Source organism: Lissotriton vulgaris, chromosome 2_1 (assembly GCF_964263255.1).
Source record: "Lissotriton vulgaris chromosome 2_1, aLisVul1.2, whole genome shotgun sequence".
Taxonomy (NCBI): domain Eukaryota; kingdom Metazoa; phylum Chordata; class Amphibia; order Caudata; family Salamandridae; genus Lissotriton; species Lissotriton vulgaris.
Window position 1 is genome coordinate 1,680,495,784 of NC_141687.1, and position 18,340 is coordinate 1,680,514,123.

At 43.8% G+C, this 18,340-nt stretch overlaps 1 protein-coding gene across 1 annotated transcript in view; it reads right to left on the reverse strand.

The window, feature by feature from the left end:
* LOC147733085 (uromodulin-like) overlaps positions 1–18,340 on the reverse strand; it is an 82,943-nt gene that overhangs the window by 59,285 nt on the left and 5,318 nt on the right. The window contains exons 2-3 of the mRNA XM_086958923.1: positions 15,573–15,649; positions 14,193–14,285 (exon numbers count right to left, since the gene is read on the reverse strand). Of these exons, the coding sequence (XP_086815049.1) occupies positions 14,193–14,285; positions 15,573–15,621 (142 nt within the window). The 5' untranslated portion in view covers positions 15,622–15,649. The remainder of the gene's footprint in view (positions 1–14,192; positions 14,286–15,572; positions 15,650–18,340) is intronic.

An 18,340-nucleotide genomic window follows, 5' to 3' on the forward strand; every position in this document is an offset into this window, starting at 1 on the left:
TCGACCTCAGTCCTACGTCTAAGCTATCTTTTATGTTATTCCAATGCGCAGAGCCTATTGGGAATATAGGAACTACACTAAAGCTTCCTTAGAGTGCAGATATTTAGCATGTTTCCAAAAGTCTGTTCGGATTCTTACCTGTCTAGGCAAGGGTTGTAGATGATATGAATGTAACTACTTTACTGTGTAGAATACACTTGTAACCAGGTTCTTTTCCTCTTCATCTCTTGGAAATTATACAATATTCAAACAAAGAGTGTTTAGAAAATAGTAGTAAAGTCACTGTCAGTAGATTTGTCATACCATCGTGAATAACCAATAGAGAGGCTTGCTGAAGAGAGAGAATGTAAAAGTGGGAAAGTGGTCCTCAGCATGTTCAAAAGATTGGTGACCTGTCCTGTGTTTGTGGTATGGGGCATACCATGCTGAGTTCAGTTTCTCTGGCTGGTGAAACCTGCTATCCTTAAGACACTTTCCTAGAGACTCGGCACATCATCTGCTGGTGATGCTACTCTTGCTATACCCTAAGGGCCGTGGGGTTAGCTTTTCAGACTAATGGCACGCTGGCCATTAGTAATTCATTTTCGTAAGTGAACTATGTTTCACACATATTTTGCTCTCTCTCTCACTCCTCTATATCTGATGTTCTGATATTTTCATAATTTAGCTGTATGACTATTGTGAATCTGATCTGTATTTTTATGAACCAAATTATGACATTCTAACTTGTATTTATGCTTGACCATTTATTTTATGAAATAACAAGAAAACCTAATGAGAAAAGATTAGTGTTTGTCATTATTACTGAGTTACTGAAATATTTGGATATGTTTATAATGACCAATGTTTAGCGTATTTCTTCATTGTCATTCCGCATGGAGAAATAGCATTTCGTCTTTCATGATTTAGTCCCTTTTAGCTCTACCAAAGATTAATCGGAGGACCTTTGATATTGCTAACTGAGTTATAATGACTTATGGGCCCATCTTTAGAGTTACGTTTCTGATTATAGTATAGTGGTTGGTGTGGATAGGAAAGCTGACAAAAATCCCTCAACGCTTTCGCTGCATTCGATTTTGGTAGTTGCATCGGATGGTTAGTTTAGACTAAGATACTAGGTAATGAAAAGACGGAGTTTAAAAACAAGACAGATTTAAATAATTTACGATATATATGAGTTCATACCTTTATGTCAAGTTCAGGTTTGTTGAATCTCAATGGAATTAGTGGGTCTGTCGTAGGTCTGAGATCCCGGGAAAAGCCTAAAGGCTGTCTTAGTGTGGCATACACTAAGGTTTATGGGCCAGATGTACGACCCTTTTTTGAGGCAACAAACGGGAGAACCTCCCATTTGCGGCCACATAAAAGGGTAATAGCATGAACAAATGCTATATTCAATTCGCTGACTCGCAAAATAACATTTGGGACTCTCGCTATTAGGAAGGGGGTCCCTTCCTAATAGGGAATCAACATGCTATGTACTTTTCTTTTGAGACTGCATTTGCAGCCGTAAAACACTTGCAGTTTACCACCTACTTCAAGTCGGTGTTAAACAACTTGCAATGGGGAAGGGGTACTCAGAAGACCCCTTGCCCTTTGTGAGTATGTTGGAAAATATTTTTTAAGACCTCACAGTGGTCCCAGAGACCACTGTCTGCCCTCAAAAAAATGAAACTGAAAAGTTTCATTTTTCTTTTTTAAACGCATCCCGTTTTCCTTTGAGGAAAACGGGCTGCATTTTTTGAAAAAACTGCTTTATTAAAAAAGCAGTCCCAGTCTCCATCCATGGGAGGGCCTGTCATTCCCAATTGGCTCGCAAATTGCGAGAGGCTCATTAATATTCATGAGCTTCGCAATTGGCGACCCCATTGGGAATCGCAAACAGTTTTAAACACACTGTTGTACATGCAAAATAGCATCTCACAAATTGCGAGTTGCAAATGACTCGCAATTTGCGATGCACTATTTTGCAGGTCGTACATCTGGCCCTAAGTGCATTGTCTGCTGTTGATGTGGTACTAGGCGGTCGTTGAACTGAAAGTTACTGCACAGGGAAGTTTGTTGAATGAAGTAGTGGAGATTTATTTGGTTCACTTCAGAAGCGCAACTGGGAAAGTCCCAAGAATTATCCACCTGTAAGAGAGCATACTCGAGCTGGTCGAGGTTGTGCTGGAGTGTAGAAATTTCTTAGAGTGTATGAAAATACTTTTGTATTTCTTTTCGTGGAGCAGACAAGCCGAGTTTATGTAGTTCGTTATTGTTTGTCAAAAGACTTGAAAAGATATTACTCTGATTTTGTAAAGGGAGGGTCAGTAGAAGGAGTGATACTGACATAATAAAGAGGCGCGCTGGTACTGGTCTCTGTTGAATATACATCACCAAACGTGCCGCACTGGTATAGGTTAGTTAGTATGAGTCACGCTGAGATTGGACAGCGCAAACTAACATTGATTGAAAGCAGAAAAACAAAATACGGAAGGGAGTTGTAGACTTATTTGCTATTCAAACTTTTCAGATTTAAAAATGAAGATAATTAAATTGTTGAAAACATTCTTTAGCAAAGATCAGCCAGAAGTGATTAGAGAAGGAGTTTCTATATCTCCTTAAAGTATGCCTGCATCATTTATGGCGATAGAAGGGGGATAGCATACTTGTACCTGGTTAGAAAATTGGATGAAATAAACAGAACACAATGGTAATATGGCATTTCCAGCGAATGGTACTTTTAATACTAAAAGTTTAGAGAATTTGAGGAGAAAATGAACAATTTATATTCAAATCCAAGACCTATGCAGTACAAAGCTCTTGTAGAGTGGGATTACGAAGCACATAAAAGAAAAAGGGGCAGACAACAAAATAGATACACAAATACAGTGAGTAGGTTTTCTGAAGCAAAGTGGAATGCTTCGAAAAAATTGTGGAGGAGAGATACTGTTGAAGGAACTATGATGTTTTCAGTTAGAGAGTTTGAGTCTAAGGAGGAAAAAATAAGGAGAAAATGTTTGATGAAGATTTTCTGAATGAAATATTAATAAACAGACCTCCACCATATCAAGACAAACAGATTAATACAAATACGAGTGCAAGTGTTTCGAGTGTTTCACCAAGTACTCCTTTAATTCAGATTGAAGAGCCAATAAATAGATCGCCTGAAGTTGTGAGTCAGATTCAAAATGTAAAATGAGAAGAATTAGTAAGAGTGAAACAGCTAATGAATCCAGAAGTTTTGTCAGCTCCAATGACATTTGGTCCCATAGCTCCAATGTATAATGAGCAAGGACTCATTCGAGTGAATGCTTTAACAGTTTCAGGGAAGGGTAATGAATATCATCATACGGACCATAGAGAGGTAATAAGAGCAAATGAAAATCCAATGGGGTATGAATGGCGAATCATCTGCTGATTTCCCGATCGAACGTGGAGTACGACAGGGGTGTGCAATGGCCCCCCTGCTCTTTTCCCTATTTGTCAATGGGATAGTGGCTCGGATGCTGGAAGCCAGTGTTGACGCACCTTCGTTGGCGGGCCTCAGGGTTCCGATCCTGATGTTCGCCGACGATACGTTGATTCTATCCAAGACGCCGGCTGGCCTGCAGCAAGCTTTAAATATTTTCGACCTCTTCTGTGGGGAGCATGGTCTGGAAGTCACCGTGGCAAAGACCAAGCTGATGGTTTTTACATCAAAACGTAGAAAAATACTCTTGAATAACTGTAAGCTTGAGGTGGTTACTGTATTTACTTACCTTGGGATACAGATAGCAAATAATTCAAGATGGTCCCAGCATATAGAAAAGGCTTTTTTGAGGCACCAACAGATCTCGGGGGCGCTTAGGGTGGAACACAAAAAGTCGAAATCCAAGCCTATAAAACCCGTCTTGGCTGTATATGATGCCAAGGCTCTTGGGTCTGCCCAGTATGGGGCTGAGCTGTGGGGATTTGGGAATCTCCTCCCCATGCAGATATATGAGAATAGGTTCCTTAGGGGAATCACAGGACTCCCGCAGAGTACACCATTAATCCCACTCGGTCTTGATCTAGGGAGAAGATCAGTTAGCAGCCAAGCGAGGTTGCACCCAATTCTCTATTGGAGACGCCTTTGGACTACCCTGGAGATCCGGCATTATGCAGAAGGGGTTCCAGGCCATAATCAAAGCTGACACCTTTCACAAGATAGTCTGGTTAAAAAATCTCAGGACTGCATTAGGAGATCTTGGCCTCTCTAATCTATGGGACAATCCGCCTGGGGAACTCTTCCCAAGTAAAAATATGATCAAAGGCTTATACTGGGATTGGGTAGATAGAAGACTCTGGAGTAAAACGAGATCTGACACAATGACGGGGCGTTTCTTTGACGTCAAATTGTATCCTGCATTGGAACCATATTGGGACAGCATTACCAACCCAGGGGATGGGAAGCTTTTCTTTCAGTTAAGATCAGGTGCCCTCCCTCTAAGATCATTGACAGGCAGGTGGGGGAGTTCGACCACCTCTTGCTGCCCAGCCTGTGGTGCGGCAGATGAAAGTACAGGCCACTTTCTATTCTTATGCACAGCTTACGCCACCCCGAGAAGAGTATGGTGAGCTCCTGTCTGTAGAAATCTAGGGACATCTAGGGGTGTTGAAGTACTACGAATACTCTGTACCACCACTGATATGCCTATTGTCCTAGGAACAGCAAAGTATTTGGGGTGGTCATGGTCCATTAGATGGAGGGCAATCACTACTAATGTAAATTGACTGGAGTACTTTTTGTGGTTTTTGTGTAATCATACATCAAAGATTTTTAATGTTTATGTCTGTACAATTGTTTTATAATGTCGTAAAATTAGGAAAAATCTTTTTTAAACAATGTATTTTAAATGTATGTTTGTGCTTTTATGAGTATAATTCTCGAATAAAGCTTTGATGATGATGGCAAATGAAAATAGTGGTACGAATGTGAGTGTAGTCACAGGATGAGTGGAACAATTGATTGATGTTTCAGAAAGGAATGAGATGCCAAAACGAGTTATAAATCTTGACCCTAAGAGATTGATGCAAGTTGAGAGAAGAATGAAAACACATACACCTACCAGATCAAGAAGTGAAACAAGTGAAATTGTACAGAGATCATTGGGTCCATCGCCAGAAAGCTTAGATGATTGGATTAGAGAGATAGCTCCTGGTTGCAGTGGACAAAATAAAGATGCATACATAGATGTGAATACATTGAAAGGAGATTTGGAAGAAATGATTGCAGGTGCAGTTAGTCCAGAAAGACTGAGTCAATATCAGGAAGATTAGTTTTTATGCTTGTGTAAAAATATTATGAGAAAAGCAAGAGTCTTGCATGAGACTTTTGCTGAAGTTGAACAGATGTATGGAGTTGATATTGAGAAGTCTAAAGCTTTAAAAAAGACATGTAAGTTGGATTTCACAGACAAAGATTTGTAGAATCTGAAAGTATCAGGGAGACAATTACATATTAAAGAGCTGATTTTCACATCATGATGTTGGGGAGAATTATACAGATGGAAAGATAGATGGGCAAAAAAGAAGGATGAAGTGAGTGTGTCAACGAAAGCTGCTTTGCCATTGTACCCTATAAAAGTAAAAGAGAAAGAATCAGTATCAGAGGATGTGGTTAGAGCATACCCAATGAGAGAGGTACCAGGAGGTGGGTTTTTTGCATGTTCCTTGGTCAAGACAGGCCATATTGTCATTTACAAATTATTTCCCTAGGTTGAGAGAAAGATCTGTTGAATGGTATAGGCAAGTAGAAAGATTTGTGAAGGTTTCAACGGTTTTGTGGGTTGATTTGAAAGGGCTTTTTGATATTGTAGTCCCAGCAGATTTGTGGATTGAGTGTAGAATTGCTGTAGATTGGCCGAAAAAAGAGTATCCAAGAGATTAAAAAACAGGGGCACCTTCAGAAGAAGGTATGAAAAAATATAATCAGGTCATTACGTAACTGAAAGGGAAATTTTCTACGAACGAAACAGATTGGGTCAAAATAGACTGAACTACTCAGTAATTGAAGGAGTCAGTGAAAGTATATTATGAGAGGCTTCTTCAAGCATTTAAACAGTACAGTAGTATAGAAAATATCACAGAGAAAGATATGGTACACTTTGTGTATAGGTTTGTGTATAGATTGAGACCTGAAATAAGTGCTATGATTCAGCAGCATTTGATTTGTTGACAGAGTAATTAAGTTGATGAAATACTTTGTTATGCAAAATATTGTGGAGATGACATAGAAATGTGACACAAGAAATTAAAGGAGAAATTAATGTTGGCTCAGATGAAAGCAGCAAAGAAAGGGGCATATTTGAGCGTTGATTCACCAGGAGATTTACAGGAAAATGGTCAGACTACTACTGGAATGAAAGGTGTAGTTTCAAAGGTAAACAACCATTATCCTGTAGCTTTCTTCCCGCATACTATCACTCCGCATACTTTTACAACGAATCTACCATGACCCCGCAATGCCATTATAACGCATGGCATTATATTTTATATGCTTTTACCGCGCATACATTTACAACGAAATTCGTTGTAAATGCATGAATGGTAGAAGCATGTTTTTTTATATGCTAGGATAAGGTAAGTATGGGTATAGGGGTAAATATTTGGGGGTTCTTAGGTATATGTTTTGCGGTGATTGGGTATTTTATGGGTTCAGGAATAGGTTTGGGCTTTGGGGTACTGGGGTATGTTTAGGATTAAGGGCTAGGTTTTGGTTTTGGGGTACAGGGGTATTTTTAGGGTTCGGGGATAGGTTTGGGTTTTGGGGTACTGGGGCAGCTTGTGGTGGACAGCAACCTTGCGTCCTTTGTACTTGCAAACCCTCCCCTTTCTGATGGATGTCTCACTCTTCTATGCACTACAGTTGTAACTTTCACTTTCTTTATGCTAATTTTTTTAAGTTTTGTTCACTCCATATTGCCCTTCCTGTAATCGCGTACTCTCTTCACTATCCTTACCTTCTGCCTTTAGAGGCCCATTTATTTGCTCTGATATCCCCTTCTTTAACTTTCTGTTCCGCCTTAGCGCTTTGAACTAGACAGAGAGCATCATACGTCCTGTGCAAGGAAACAGCATGAAACACTAATATACTCCCCTCTTCTCCTTCATTTCCCCTCTTCCTTCTTCTACTGCCCCTCAACACTCTGAAGCAGCACAAACGTAGCATAAAGCGCTATACTACAACATTAACATAACAGAAAGCCCAGCTCTGATACTGGCTTTGGCAGGGGACCGAGACTCCAACAACCATGTGTTGTGTGTCATCAACTTTCTATATCTGGTGCTGGAACCAGAGCGAGCTGGACGGGCCCTCTGAGGACTGAGGACTTTGCTACATGTTCTTGTACATCAGGCTGACCTTCTCTCTCAGAACTCTCCAGGCCTTCCTTCTGTATGAAGTAGTCAACAGTCAAATGTTGCAATCCAGCTTGTATTGAATTAGAAGAGCTGCTCTTCCAATTGAATACAAGCTGCATTGTAACATTTGGCTCCTGACTTTAGATGTGTGACGTGGAAACACCATATGTTGACTGATGATTGAGTGCTGGAGTACATGAATTTCTCATCGAAGTGCAGAGGTGCAAACCAATGTGCTATGCACATATAGGATAGTATGATGCATTAGTACCATACAGCACCACATTTAGAATATCCTCTCGCGACTTTCATTACAAAGAACAGCACATGCCAGACCCCCTGCCTCTCGCGCTGCCCAATCCTCCCGCATTACCTACGATGCCACCACCCTCCTAGCCCTTAACCCGGATCGCGCCCCCAACTGCGCCCAAGCCGCTCCTGGACACACCCATGGACCTTTCTCTTGCTACTCCTGCAAATTCAGCTGCACCGACAACATCTCCGCTACGACCACTCCACAGATTCCCGACCCCAACCACCTACAATGCATCCTTCTCAACACCCGATCGGTGCACAGGCACGCCATTGACCTATGGAACCTACTAGACACCATCTCTCCAGACGTCACCTTCCTTACGGAAACATGGATGAATGCTTCCTCCGCACCAGACATCACCATTGCCATCCCTGAAGAATATAAGATCACCCGCAAAGACCGTACCAGCCACACAGGAGGAGGAATCGCTATCGTCCATAAGAAATCTATCCGCATCTCAACCAGCTCTGACGCCAACCTCGCCAACTCCGAACACCTTCACTTCCAGATCCACATCGACCCCAAAACAACACTCAGAGGCACCCTCCTCTACAGGCCACCAGGACCCCGCGCAAAATTCAGTGAAGACATCACGGACTTCATCTCTCCACACGCGCTCCCCTCCAAAGATTACATCCTGCTGGGAGACCTCAACTTTCACCTTGAAAAGAACAACGACCGCAACACCGCCACCCTCCTGGACAACCTCGCCAACCTCGGACTTAAACAACTAGTCACTTCCCCCACCCACATCGCAGGTCACACACTCGACCCCATCTTCACCTCCAGCAATCATGTCTCCTTCAGCCACACTACGGATCTCATATGGACCGACCACAGCTGCGTTCACTTCACCTACAACAAGCCGAAAACCATCAACCACTCCCAACCTACCCTGCAAAGAAACTGGAACAAAATCACCACGGACCAAATCTCCGCATCGCTCCTTCGAAACTCCCCAGCCCTCTCTTCTAACGCCAACGAAGCCGCCGCCAACCTCACCCTATGGTTATCCAACACCGCCGACACCTTAGCTCCACTGAAAAAACGTCAAAGCAAACCTGGCAGCAAGAAAGCCTCATGGTTCAACGATGATCTCAAGAAGTCCAAGAAACTCTGCCGCTCCCTTGAAAAGGCCTGGAAAAAAGACCCAACCACCAGCACCAAGGACGCCTTCAAAAGCGCCACCCGCACTCACCACCAACTGATCCGAAAAGCCAAAAAAACAGCATTCAAGGATCGACTTGACAACAACACCCACAACAGCAAGGAACTTTTCAACATCGTCAAGGAATTTTCCAATCCCTCGGCCAACTCCAACGACATCACCCCCTCTCAAACCCTCTGCGACTCCCTAGCCTCTTTTTTCCACAACAAGATTGCAGACATCCACAACAGCTTTGACAACCAACCCGTAAACCAACCCACCCTTACATCCGCTGACCATCTTTCCCCTGTAAACACCCTTAACGCCTGGAACCCAATCTCCACTGAAGACACCATCCGCCTGATGAATTCCATCCACTCAGGATCCCCCACAGACCCATGCCCTCACCACATCTTCAACAAAGCAGACTCCTTTATAGCACCGCACCTCCAAGACGTCATCAACTGCTCCTTCAACTCCGCTACCTTCCCAGAAGACTGGAAACACGCTGAACTCACCGCCCTTCTGAAAAAACCAACAGCGGACCCAAAAATTACCGCCCCATCTCGCTTCTTCCATTCCCGGCCAAAGTCATCGAGAAAGCCGTCAACAACCAACTCGCCGCCTTCCTCGAAGCCAACAAATCCCTCGACCCCTCACAATCTGGCTTCCGAGCAAAACACAGCACTGAGACCGCCCTCATCGCAGCAACAGACGACATTCGAACTCTATTGGACAATGGAGACACAGTCGCCCTCATCCTCCTCGACCTCTCTGCAGCATTCGATACAGTCTGCCACAGCACCCTTCTACAACGCCTCAATAACATCGGAATCCAAGGAAAAGCACTTGAATGGATCACCTCGTTCCTCACCGGAAGAACCCAGAGAGTCCGCCTTCCTCCATTCAAGTCCGAGACCTCTGAAGTCATCTGCGGCGTACCTCAAGGATCCTCACTCAGACCCACCCTCTTCAACGTATACATGAGCCCCCTCGCGGCCATCGCACGCCAACACAACCTCAACATCATCTCTTACGCAGATGACACTCAACTGATCCTTTCTCTCACCAATGACCCCAGCACCGCCAAAACTAACCTACACGAAGGAATGAAAGAAGTTGCCGAATGGATGAAACAAAGCCGTCTGAAACTGAACTCAGACAAAACAGAAGTCCTCATCCTAGGCACATCCCCCTCTGCTTGGGACGACTCCTGGTGGCCGGAAGCCCTCGGAAAAGCACCCATCCCGACAGACCACGCACGGAACCTTGGCGTCATCCTGGATTCTTCACTCTCAATGAACAGACAAGTCAACGCCGTATCCTCTTCCTGCTTCAATATTTTTCGCATGCTCAGAAAAACATTTCGCTGGATCCCCTCCGAAACAAGGAAAACAGTCACCCACGCTCTGGTCACGAGCCGACTGGACTACGGAAACACCCTCTACGCAGGTACCACCGCTAAACTCCAAAAGAAACTCCAACGAATCCAAAACGCCTCAGCCAGGCTCATATTAGACATCCCACGCAACGAACACATCTCTGGTCACCTTAAAGACCTCCACTGGCTACCCGTCAATAAGAGGATCACTTTCCGACTGCTCACCCACGCACACAAATCACTCTACGACATCGGACCAGATTGCCTCAACTCTCGACTGTCCTTCTACACCCCCTCCCGCCAACTACGTTCTTCCAACCAAGCCCTCGCCACTGTACCTCGCATCAACAAGACCACCATGGGTGGCAGATCCTTTTCATACCTGGCTGCTAAAACATGGAACTCACTCCCCGCCTACCTTCGCCTCACCCAGAACCACCTAGCGTTCAGAAAGCAGCTTAAAACGTGGATATTTGACAAATAATCCTCCTCCCCTTCCTAAGCGCCTTGAAACCCTCTGGGTATGTAGTGCGCTATACAAATTTTATGACTTGACTTGACTTGACATGCCAAGTAGAAGTGCGATCAATAAACCCTCACTACCCTGTTTAGTTTTGTATGAAGTAGTCCTTGAGATGTTTACCAGTGCTTGAGTGACAAGGAGTGCCCAAACTCAGGTGGTGGACTGCCGCAATTTGAAAGACGCTATGTATTGCTGGGATATCAGCACCCACCGGTGGTATCCACCGGGTCTGGGGAGTTTGCATTTACGGTGTGAGAAAATGACTCCATACAACAGGCAATCCTTTGACCCACAGTAATGAAGTGAACACGTCCCGTCTTACACCTTCTGCCAGTCTTCCCTTTTTAGCCACCAGTACTTTGCATTCTGGGAATTGTACTTTCTCTATTTCCAAGTGTTGATGAAGAAATCGAGGCATGCAAAGTGCTGCTGGATGTAAGTGCTGGAATGCATGAAGCTGTCTCATAAGACATGGGGCTTATTTGTCAACTGTTTCTGATGAGATGCTGGGCCATCTCTCACACAAGGGAGCTTCAGCATTTAGAATATTTAGGGGTTTGAAGCCAGTGACACCCCAGTGTATTCTCATCCTCGCATTTCTTTCTAATTTTAAAGCCAGTAGGGTCTCATTGGGGACAAAGCCTCAATAATACATTTTACGTGAAGGAAAGACTACAACTACCACAATGCACCGGGGTCTCCGTTGTAGCTAACAATTGAACAGATATTGTCGGAAGACTGACAGTACAATACTCTGAGCTGTTGTGGAGGACCAACACATGAGTACTATAATGGTTGAGTCTACGCTAGTTGAACCTCAAAGGACTCTCAGTTTAACTTAAAACATATTCCATCTATTGGGGCCTGAAGTTGCCCTGTAAGTGAATGCAACCTTGGCCCTGAATGAAAGTATTTATATGTCATTGTGTGAAGCATTACAAGCAAAACATCTAGTGAAGATCTGAGCTCATGGAAAAGTCGCAAAAAAGTGCTTTTTTTATTTTAGCAAATTGTTTGTTCGCAATGTGATAATTACATTTACAAAGATATTTTTTTAATGAAGCTGAGAAAGACCACAAATATAAGAATACACTGAAATGTCACCGACAACCAAAGTCTGATTTCTAAAATCATTATGGTGTGTGAAAGACTTCAAGAACCAGAATACATTGGGTTTTCATTTGACACGAATAACTGGATAGCAAAGAGGTTCAGACTGCTGTATCTGGGGCAAGTGACATCTTCTATTCAAACTGTTTGGTAGCGATTGTAAAGCCCAATGACTTTAACACGGTATCCCCATTTAGGGTGAGGGGTAGAATCACCGGTATTGCCATACAAGTCATACAACTATCAGCAAAGACAATTACCAAATAAATCTACTACCATATGTTTCTATTCGGTGTTCTACTAGAAAATACAACATATCAGATAAACTCAGCAGCACCAAGGTAAAGTTGGCAAGGCTGTTACTATGATATGGTACAAGGGGTACCATCTGTACTTTAAAGGTACACTGAAACTTCTATGAAGCCTCGTGATGTTATTTATATTACTATAAACAGGGTAGTCAAAATGTGAGTGTTATGGAACAAAATGCAGAGTTGTGATTGGCCGTTAATCTTGAGTTCCAGGGCTTGATTTTCAAATATGTCCCCCCATCGAAAATACCTAAAGCATCTCAGACTCACTCCGGCACAATTGAAAGGGTTGTGTTTCATATATATCAGCTCACATTCACACGTGATGCCTTGTTACATCATCACATAGATGGCTGCTGCGTATACCTGGAGGATTTGAGATTCGTACCAGCCTCCTTGTACCATATTCACAATCATCAGCACCAAACATTCCCAGGACAGCTCACATCCACACCAGCTGTTCTTTCCATATATACAAAGGCTCACACCACAGATACCTAGAGTATCTCAGACTCGCTCAAGCTGCAAGAGTAACAACGATTAACAAGCGATCCCCAGAGCATCTCAGATAGGTACCAGCGACCTCACACTGTGTTCACAATCCTCTCTAGCATAGATTCCCAGAGCATAACACATTCACTCCTGATGCTGTTTCCGTATTCACAAAGGTTTGCCGCGGAGATCCGCACAGCATCAGCATCTCAGTTTCACACCAGCTGCCATGTTACCACAGATTGGCTATATCCAGCTAGAACATCTCAGATTCACACAGGCCTCATTCTACCATTTTAACAATGATCTGCTCCATACTTTTCTAGAGGTTCTCAAATGTACACCAGCTGCCGTATTCAAAACGTTTTTACCCTGGATATGCCGAGAGCATCTCAGGTTCACACCGACCGTCTCGCACCATATTCACAATCATCAGCACCATAGGTTCATAGAGCATCTCAGATTCACACTATTTACAAATAATTCATAAAGATTTGCACTGCAGACACCAGAGAATCTCAGATTCACACTGACCGCCTCCCACCATATTCACAATCATCAGCACCATAGGTTCATAGAGCATCTCAGATTCACTCTATTTACAAAGAATTCATAAAGATTTGCACTGCAGACACCAGAGAATCTCAGATTCACACTGACCGCCTCGCACCATATTCACAATCATCAGCACCATAGGTTCATAGAGCATCTCAGATTCACTCTATTTACAAAGAATTCATAAAGATTTGCACTGCAGACACCAGAGAATCTCAGATTCACACTGACCGCCTCGCACCATATTCACAATCATCAGCACCATAAGTTCGTAGAGCATCTTAGATTCACTCTATTTACAAAGAATTCATAAAGATTTGCACTGCAGACACCAGAGCATCTCAGATTCACACGACCTCCTTACACCAAATTCACAATCATCAGCACCATAGGTTCGTAGGGCATCTTAGATTCACTCTATTTACAGATAATTCTTAAAGATTTGCACTGCAGACACCAGAGTATCTCGGCATCACACCAGTTGCCTTGCACCATACACACAATGATCAGCAGTAACATTTTTAGAGCATCTCACAAGGATTTAGATATACTTCCAGCATGTCAAACTCACAACTATACCTTATTTCATATTCACAAGGATTTGTAAATTCTAGGAGCATTTCAAGCTCACACCCGTCGCCACCTCACGTCATATTCACAAGGATTTGCCAAGCTAGGTGCCTGGATTTTCTCAGATTGATTCCATCTTGCTTCTCTGTGCTCGCAAATATTTGCACCTAAAAATGCCTGGAAGATCGCACATCTGCACCGGCCGTTTTAATCTGCATTAAGAAAGATTCTGAATTGAGAAGCCTGTAGCGGCTTCAGACTGCAGCCGTGCATGTATGTGTAATTCCCCCTGCATGCAAGTGAAGATGTCTGGTGCCCATGGGGGCTCGGTGCCCATCTTCTGATTAGCCCCACAGAGGCTCTTCCCGCTTCTGGTGTCAGTAGCAGGTGTCATGGGCGCTAGTCGCGTATTCTCTGGTTACCTTGAACTGTGTACTTGGAAAGGTCGCAGTCACAGGTATTGGTATCGATATTCAACAACTCGTCTGCAGCGCACGGAGGGTCTTGAGCAGAAGCTACAAAGAGAGAGAAGAGAGAGTCAGAGAGAGTCAGAGCACAGGTTAGTTTATGCGCATCAGCCGCCATGCTCACTTCAGTGAGCGAACTCGGCAACAGGATGCAACAGGGTTCCCATTATCCCATTACCATAACAGCATTCAAGTGCATTGTTGCTTTGCTCACTTTGCCACTAGAGACAAGAACCGACTTTATCCAAATCAAACACGGTCCGCATCTATTAGCAACAGTCCAGCTTGGATCACTGGACTACTTCCCCCGAAAACGAGAACAAAAGCAACCATAGGCCCTTACAAGTTTTTTTTTCTATAGTAACAGGGGGAGAGTTACAAAAAATTCACGCAAAGCAGCACAGCCCCCTGTGAGGCTGCGCTGCCTGGCGTGACAGGAAGGGAGCAGGAGAGGCCATATATATTCAGAGATAAGGCTCTCTCCTCTTTCCCTTGCACCGGTGCTGATTCAGTGGCCATGCGCCATGCACACAGCTTAGTGCCACAGCGCTAGGGTGTGTGCATTAGTCTGGCATAGGTTTTGTACAGGAAGGATAACCTTCCTGTACAAAATACGATGCCCAGACGCAATGCAAAGGGGCTTATTTACAACCCCCGCGCCACTTTTGTGTCATTTTTCCCATGTTAAAAGTGATGCAAAAGTGGCGCAAGGGGCTTGTAAATAAGACCCAAAGTTTCTCCCACTTTGTATGCGTGCTGCTCAGTACAGAGTCGGTAAAGGAAGGAGAATTGAAAGAATTCCTCCTACCGTGCACCCACTTAAAAAGGGGGCCATTTTCTCACGCTAAACCCAATCTACTTTATTTAGTAAATTGGGTTTATTATCAGAAACCCTGGGTGGTTGCATGGGTATGCCCATGCTCCACCCTTGGTATGACCTCATGGCACAAATTAATGCGAAGTAGTGCTATGTGCTGCTTCGCATTACTTTTCCGTTATTTCCAGCGCCAAACAAATTTACCGCTAGGAAGTAAATATGGATAAAAAAAAATTGCGACGATTTACGCCTGTTTTGTGATGCAAGGCACAATATCTTAGTAAATAGCGGGCAAAAAATGATTGACGGGAATATTCCCCGACTACTTACTACTGGTTGAGATTCATTCAATCATTCAACCCATATTTTTATAATTTTTGTCCCACACAGTAGAGTTCCTTTCTGATGGTTGGATCAGTTCACTCTTATGACTGCCAATGGACCTCATCTCTGAAGGAAGAAGGGAAGTGCCTGGTGGAACTTGACTCAATGGAGCCTGGAGATTGGCAAATCCTCACCTGTGCACAAAAAGCAGAGAGCAAGCGCGAGCCCCAGCCAGGCCTTCATCTTCCAATCTTCAGACTTCTTTGATCTTCTGGAAGGCAAGAGATGAGAGTTAAACCCTTAGCGGCCGCGCCCCAAGGAAATAAAGGTATGTTAACACTTGGCCAAACCTTAGGAATTCATGGTCAGATCATGTGCTCCCTAAACTTGATGATTTAAGAACATTCGGCTGCTGGAGTCTTTGCACATAGGAGGTTCACTGGGAAGATATTCTGATAAAAGCTTAACCTGCCCCAGCACCCTGTAATTAGTAAGAGGCAGGCAAAGTCGAGAAGCAACAAAGGAGCAGGAAAGGCAGTTGAAAGCGGTCTCCCTTGGTTGAAAGCCAGGGTTCTCTTTCCCTGAAACCTCATCTCCGTTGTAGTGTTCGCACCAAAATAGAGCATTCCTAAAAATGATTTCATTAGTCTAGGGTCGCGCCCCAAAATAGTACCTCTTAATAACCCCTCATTTTGAGTTCCCCAGATTAAGGAGTAGAGAAGCAGGGGCATGAAGTCCCCAATGCAGCCAGCATCCCCTCCCCCTAAATCCGACCATTGAAATTACAATTCGGTGAACGGGGACAAATTTAGCAGAGCCAGGAATACTGAATGAATGTGCATGTTTTTCTTGGCCTCAAGCACTATTCTGCTAATGTTAGACCAGCTCTTAGCGGGTGGCAAATGTCAGTGAGGGAAGGGGGGTTCTGGCGTTCAGGGTGTTTGAGGTGCTGCAGGATGGCCATCTCTGGCCCTACCACGCCTGACTTAGGTTTGGGTGTAGGTTGTCTGCTTTTGGTGCTGCAGAGCAGGTGGGGTTAGGATGTATCGGTGTCTGCAGCCCCTGGCCCTCCTCAGCCACTGTTACTCAGTACATAATCCCACCAGGTAAAACTAGGTCCAATGACTTCGGACCACTCCTAGTTCCAAAGCAGTATCTCACCAACCTGCAGTACCATATCAGTCAACAAGTAATGAGGACCCAAATGCTCTTTCCTTCTGTCTCAGAACGGTTTATATAATTGGAAACTTGACTTGTAAGATATTCTGATACAATATATCCTACAAGGAGCAACACCTGGTCATTATGGTGTCAAAGTGCTTCTGGGGTCTGCTTTTCTGGGTCAGCATTTTCTAAGGTCACAAAATGTAACATCTTATGTAGGTCCTCTGAGGGAAGATAGACTTTATTTTCCCCCTGCTGGACACACAGCTTTTCACCATGCAAGCATCTCTTCAGGTGGAATCCATCTTCAGCCACCATGGTTAACTAAAGAGATTAAATTAAAAAGCAGATGCCCTGGCGAGTCAATCACAAGGCCGCAGACACAAAACACAAATATTATGCCTGGAAGTACATAGGAGAGTGTGTTCTTGACTTGCTGTAACTCACGTTAATATTCACAGTGTGATGAGACCACAAAATAATATCTGAATTGCTGTGCATTAGGTGGTAAATCTCTCCGAGGGGTGTCCCTCTGGGTGTGGGAGACTGTGTATAATTGGGTACTGTACGATGTGTGATACACCCCTGATCCCAGTGAGAGGAGCGTAGAACAAAGTTAGCAGCAAGATGCACAACGTGATTAATCTGCAAATCTGTGAAATCTGTATAAAATTAGTTTGTGGAGTGCTATTATGACATGTGATAAACCCCTTTGAGTGGTGATGGTGACGGCAGGACATTGACTGGTGTGATGTTGCGTAGCATGTTGTACGAAGAGGCATACATGAAGGTGTGCAGTTCCTTTAGGAAGGTCGGTCAAGGAATTCCTGAGGGATCAAGTCCGTGGGTCTGATGCTTCAGGACCAAGGGCCCTCACACACTCCAAGGGGTGTCATGCTTCATCATAGGGCAGCTCCTTGTTGGGCCGACGGGCCCCGCAGGGAGGTCTTTACTGTAATTCTTATAAGCTGCCATAGGGAAGTATGGATGTGAAGGTGAGGGTACAGTGAATAAGTAGAATGGTGAGTTTAATAATAACTCATAGCGAATTATAAGTCAAATTTTAATGTGTAAACCCAAGAATAAGTTAAAAACAAGTGTAGGCGAAAGTGGATATAATGGTCCACATTAGCTCAAATTATAAATGCTGGTCAACATGTTTGTTGCCGATAAAGTCATGAAAGATCTAGGCAATTGGTCAGGACCATGAAATGTTCAAAACTAAACTACTCCAGGGAGAGCAATCAAGGCCCATGCATCATCTAGTGGGGTACCATCCTAAATGCAAGAGGGTATTTAATCTACCTTGGTGCAATAGATGAATGTACCGACAGCTAAAGGGAAGATTTGGTGCTCAAATAAGCAAAAGCGGAGTTGTGTTGACGCGTCATACCTCGGTTAACGATAGCCGCGGACAAGGTGCGACCTACCCGTAGCTCAGCTGATGCTCATCTGCGGATTAATCGATTGCACCAAGGTAGATAAAACACCCTCTTGCATTTGGGATGGCACCCCACTAGATGACACTTGTCCTTTGATTGTCCCCCTTGGAGTAGTTTAGTTTTGAACATTTCATGGTCCTGACCAATTGCCTAGATCTTTCATGACTTTATCTGCAACAAACATGTTGACCAGCATATACATTTCGAGCTAATGTTGGCCATTATATCCACTTTGGCCTACACTTGCTTTTAACAAATACTAGGGTTTAACACATTAAAATTTGACTTATAATTACCTATCAGTTTTTTTTAAACTCACCACTCTACTCATTCACTGCACCCTCACCTTCATATCC